The following is a 3289-nucleotide window of genomic DNA, read 5'->3' on the forward strand; positions in this document are numbered from 1 at the left end:
ATTGGACGTTGGGGCTGTGGACTCACGTCGAATATTTGGTGGCCTACACGATGGTGGTGTTAGCGATGTGCCTTGGTCGTGAGGACGGCGAGGTGTACATTGCACGAATATCTTGGCAAGTAGCTCAACATTGGCATCGTCTTGTCTAGATCTGATTCTGGAGCCCCGATTGTCTAGATCTGATTCTGGAGCCCCGATTTGGGCGTTGAGGTTGCGACTAGAGGACTATTGGCATGGGGTGGAGGTATGGCCGAGTGAAATATTTTTCACAAGGCATATATATCAATGTTTTAAATCGCAGGCTATGCTAAATAGCGGCGGACCTCTAAATCAGCTATAGTGGGCTATTTGTACATGAGACTATTTAGTGGCACCTTGCTGAAAAAGCTATAGCGGGGCTATAGCCGACTATTTAAAACTATGATACATATATGCTAGCGATGGTGACGACTATGGGTGTTACTTCCCTGGTGGGTGCATCCTCGTGGCATCATTTTCTCCCCCTTTTAGGTTCTGGGATGAAAAACTTGGTCTGGCATACCATACTCGGTTGAAACAGTCCTACTCGTCAATTCTCATTAATATGCATAGTATTTTTATTCATTCAATCATCATGTTTAATATGTTCATCGTGTTATTTTATTGTATTTCTTAATTAATTTATATGAAAAAATTGCTAGCATATTCAAAAATTGCTCGGTTAGTCATACTGGTTTTGAGGTATTGCATATCTATGTTTTATCACTCAAAAATTCAATTATAAATTTGGTCCGAAATATGTTCGGAATCCAAAACCTTGATTCAGAATGACGAGAGCACTTGTATGCACTATGCCCATGGTTTCGTTTTGTAGAATATTTTCTTAGTTGAAGAATCTCATCGTCTATGTGCTAATTGTTTTATGTACCTTCTTAATGCTTCATTTAAAAAAAAGTATGTATTTTTTTAGAAATATGCCCATGCACTTATGCTAGACAAAAGGGACGCGGCCCAACAACATATGCCCATGCACTTATAATCTCGTTGCTAATCCCGTTGCGGCCCAACATCATCCACTACGCTGCCACAGTTAACATTTTCTGATCGGTGGGTTACCTATCCCCTCCCTGTCGCCGCCGAGAAGCGCCGCCATCGCGTCCTCATGGACAATCGCAGCCTACGCCGCCGCCTCAAACCAAGGTATTTCTCCTCACGCGCACGGTGAGGCCGGCGAATTCCCCATCAATTCGTCTTTCTGCAGACTGATTTATCCTGAACCCGTGTTGCTTTATAAGCGGCGCCATGGAGGAGAAGAGCTCTGGGAAGAAGAAGAAGGCCAGGAGGACGACCAAGCCGCCGGCGTCGGCCGAGGAAGCGGTGACGGTGGCGGAGGCGGTCAGCCTCCTCACGGACGACCTCATCGTGGAGATCCTCTCCCGTCTCCCGGCCAGGTCTGTCCACCGCTTCAAGTGCGCTTCCCCGTCTTGGCGCGACCTCATCGCTGACCCCGCCAACCGCAAGAAGCTGCCGCACACCCTCGCCGGCTTCCTTTACAGCACCTACGACAGCGAAGACCCCCGCTTCCAGCACTTCCACTTCGCCAACGTCTCCGACGGCGCAGCTCCGTCGATCGACCCACTCCTCCGTTTCTTGCCGCTCGAAAAGTACTTGTACGTCATTCAACTGGACACATGCAATGGCCTCCTCCTCTGCCACTGCTACATGGCCCATTCTTCTCCTCCCACAGATGAGAATGCACCGGTTGAATGCCATTACGTCGTGTGCAATCCGGGCACCGGGAGGTGGGTGGACCTACCCCTTAACTCAGAGGTGCAAGACGGCCATCGCATCTTAGCTCGTTTGGCTTTTGATCCAGCAGTCTCATCCCATTTCCACGTTCTTCAGTTTGAGGAGACTGATCAGGAGAAATGCGTGACAGGAGTGAACATCTACTCTTCGCAAACTGGAGCCTGGAAGCATAGACAAAGCCGGTTGGTTGAGAAAATTAGCCTGTTCGCTGGCCTTACAAGTGTCTTCTTTCATGGTATGCTGCACTTGCTTGCTTTGTTGTATCCCATGAAGATGGACGACGATGTTGTGCTGCTAGCAGTGGACCTGGAGCGGCAGGTGTGGAAGACTATCCGTGTGCCGTCATGTGGTTTGAGTTTTGGTACGATCGGAGTGTCACAGGGGTGCTTGCACTTTGCTACCACACCCCTAGCTCGCGTTGACAATAGCAAGAACAAGAGAAGAAAAAGGAGAGTACCACACTGGTAGCATCACTCTGGTGTTTGGAGGATTATGATAGCAAACAGTGGGCCCTGAAGCATAGTACCAGAAATGATGAGTTGCAGATCAGCATACCTAGGCTGGAGTACAAGGTGGCTGCTATTCATCCAGACTGCGACACTATTTTCTTGGACACATGTGATGATGAGACATTGGCAGCTTATGATATGCAACATCGAAAATTTCATCGAATCCTTAACCTTCGGAAAAACAAGGCAGTGACATTTCTACCCTATGTTCCACTGTTCTCGGACTCATTTGCAGGTGCAGATGGGCAGTAGTCAAGCTCATGTTTCCTCCAAGAATTGGCTCTTCTGTAGGCTGAACTATCTGTGTTGATTTCTGAATCTACTTAGATTATGTAATTCAATTTGCTGGTGCTTATGTTCCTTCTAGCTTGATTTTCTCTTTGGAGCAATCCCTGGTAACCTTAGAGCGGCAGCGGTGTTACCTTCAGACAACGTTTTTGCTTCTTAGGCTGAATATTATGTGTGTGTTGATTTCTGACTCAACTTAAATAATGCCGTTCAATCTGCTGGTGCCTACACTCCAGCTAGCTTGATTCTGTGTGCTGATTTCTGACTCAACTTAAATAATGCCTAATATCCCTACGGATTAAGCATACTGTAACAAAAACTACATGGTTACCATTGTTGTTTGTCTAACTATTGCCCTGTACACGAATTTGTTTCTAATCTGGCTTTCCTGGCTGTAAAAGTTAAGAGTCCATTCCATATCTTGGCCATATAATTTAGATTTACTATTCCATTTTGTTATATGTAATCTGGCTTCTTGGCCATAAATATTTCAGGAATGTGGTTGGCCTAAACCCCAATATTCCCGCGTGCAGCGTTTCAACGTGTTAGTGTACTTGAAAGTCTCAGTCAGACTGTCGCAACGTCTACTTGATCTTAGTCCTCAACGGCAAGGCATTGCACTTCTTTTATCTATATTTGTTGCATCTAATGAATCCACTTGAACTTTGTTCGAAAATCTGACCTCTACAGAGGATCGTGTAGTC

General features: G+C 46.3%; 1 protein-coding gene across 1 annotated transcript; it reads left to right on the top strand.

Annotated features, from left to right (window-relative positions):
- The first annotated feature begins 1058 nt into the window (after positions 1-1058).
- Positions 1059-2741, top strand: LOC123049838 (uncharacterized). The gene is made up of 2 exons (XM_044472707.1): positions 1059-1179; positions 1275-2741. Exons 1-2 carry the CDS (start codon positions 1142-1144, stop codon positions 2254-2256), a joined length of 1020 nt encoding a protein of 339 aa, XP_044328642.1. The 5' UTR covers positions 1059-1141; the 3' UTR covers positions 2257-2741.
- Positions 2742-3289: the final 548 nt, after the last annotated feature.

This window comes from Triticum aestivum, chromosome 2D (assembly GCF_018294505.1).
Source record: "Triticum aestivum cultivar Chinese Spring chromosome 2D, IWGSC CS RefSeq v2.1, whole genome shotgun sequence".
Lineage (NCBI taxonomy): Eukaryota > Viridiplantae > Streptophyta > Magnoliopsida > Poales > Poaceae > Triticum > Triticum aestivum.

What these genes read in the sequence shown, in the direction of transcription:
- LOC123049838 (XM_044472707.1), top strand. Translation starts at nt 1,142, where the DNA reads ATGGACAATCGCAGCCTACGCCGCCGCCTCAAACCAAG. An exon ending in CGCCGCCGCCTCAAACCAAG is followed by an intron (nt 1,180 to 1,274) that starts GTATTTCTCCTC and finishes TTGCTTTATAAG; the next exon opens with CGGCGCCATGGAGGAGAAGA.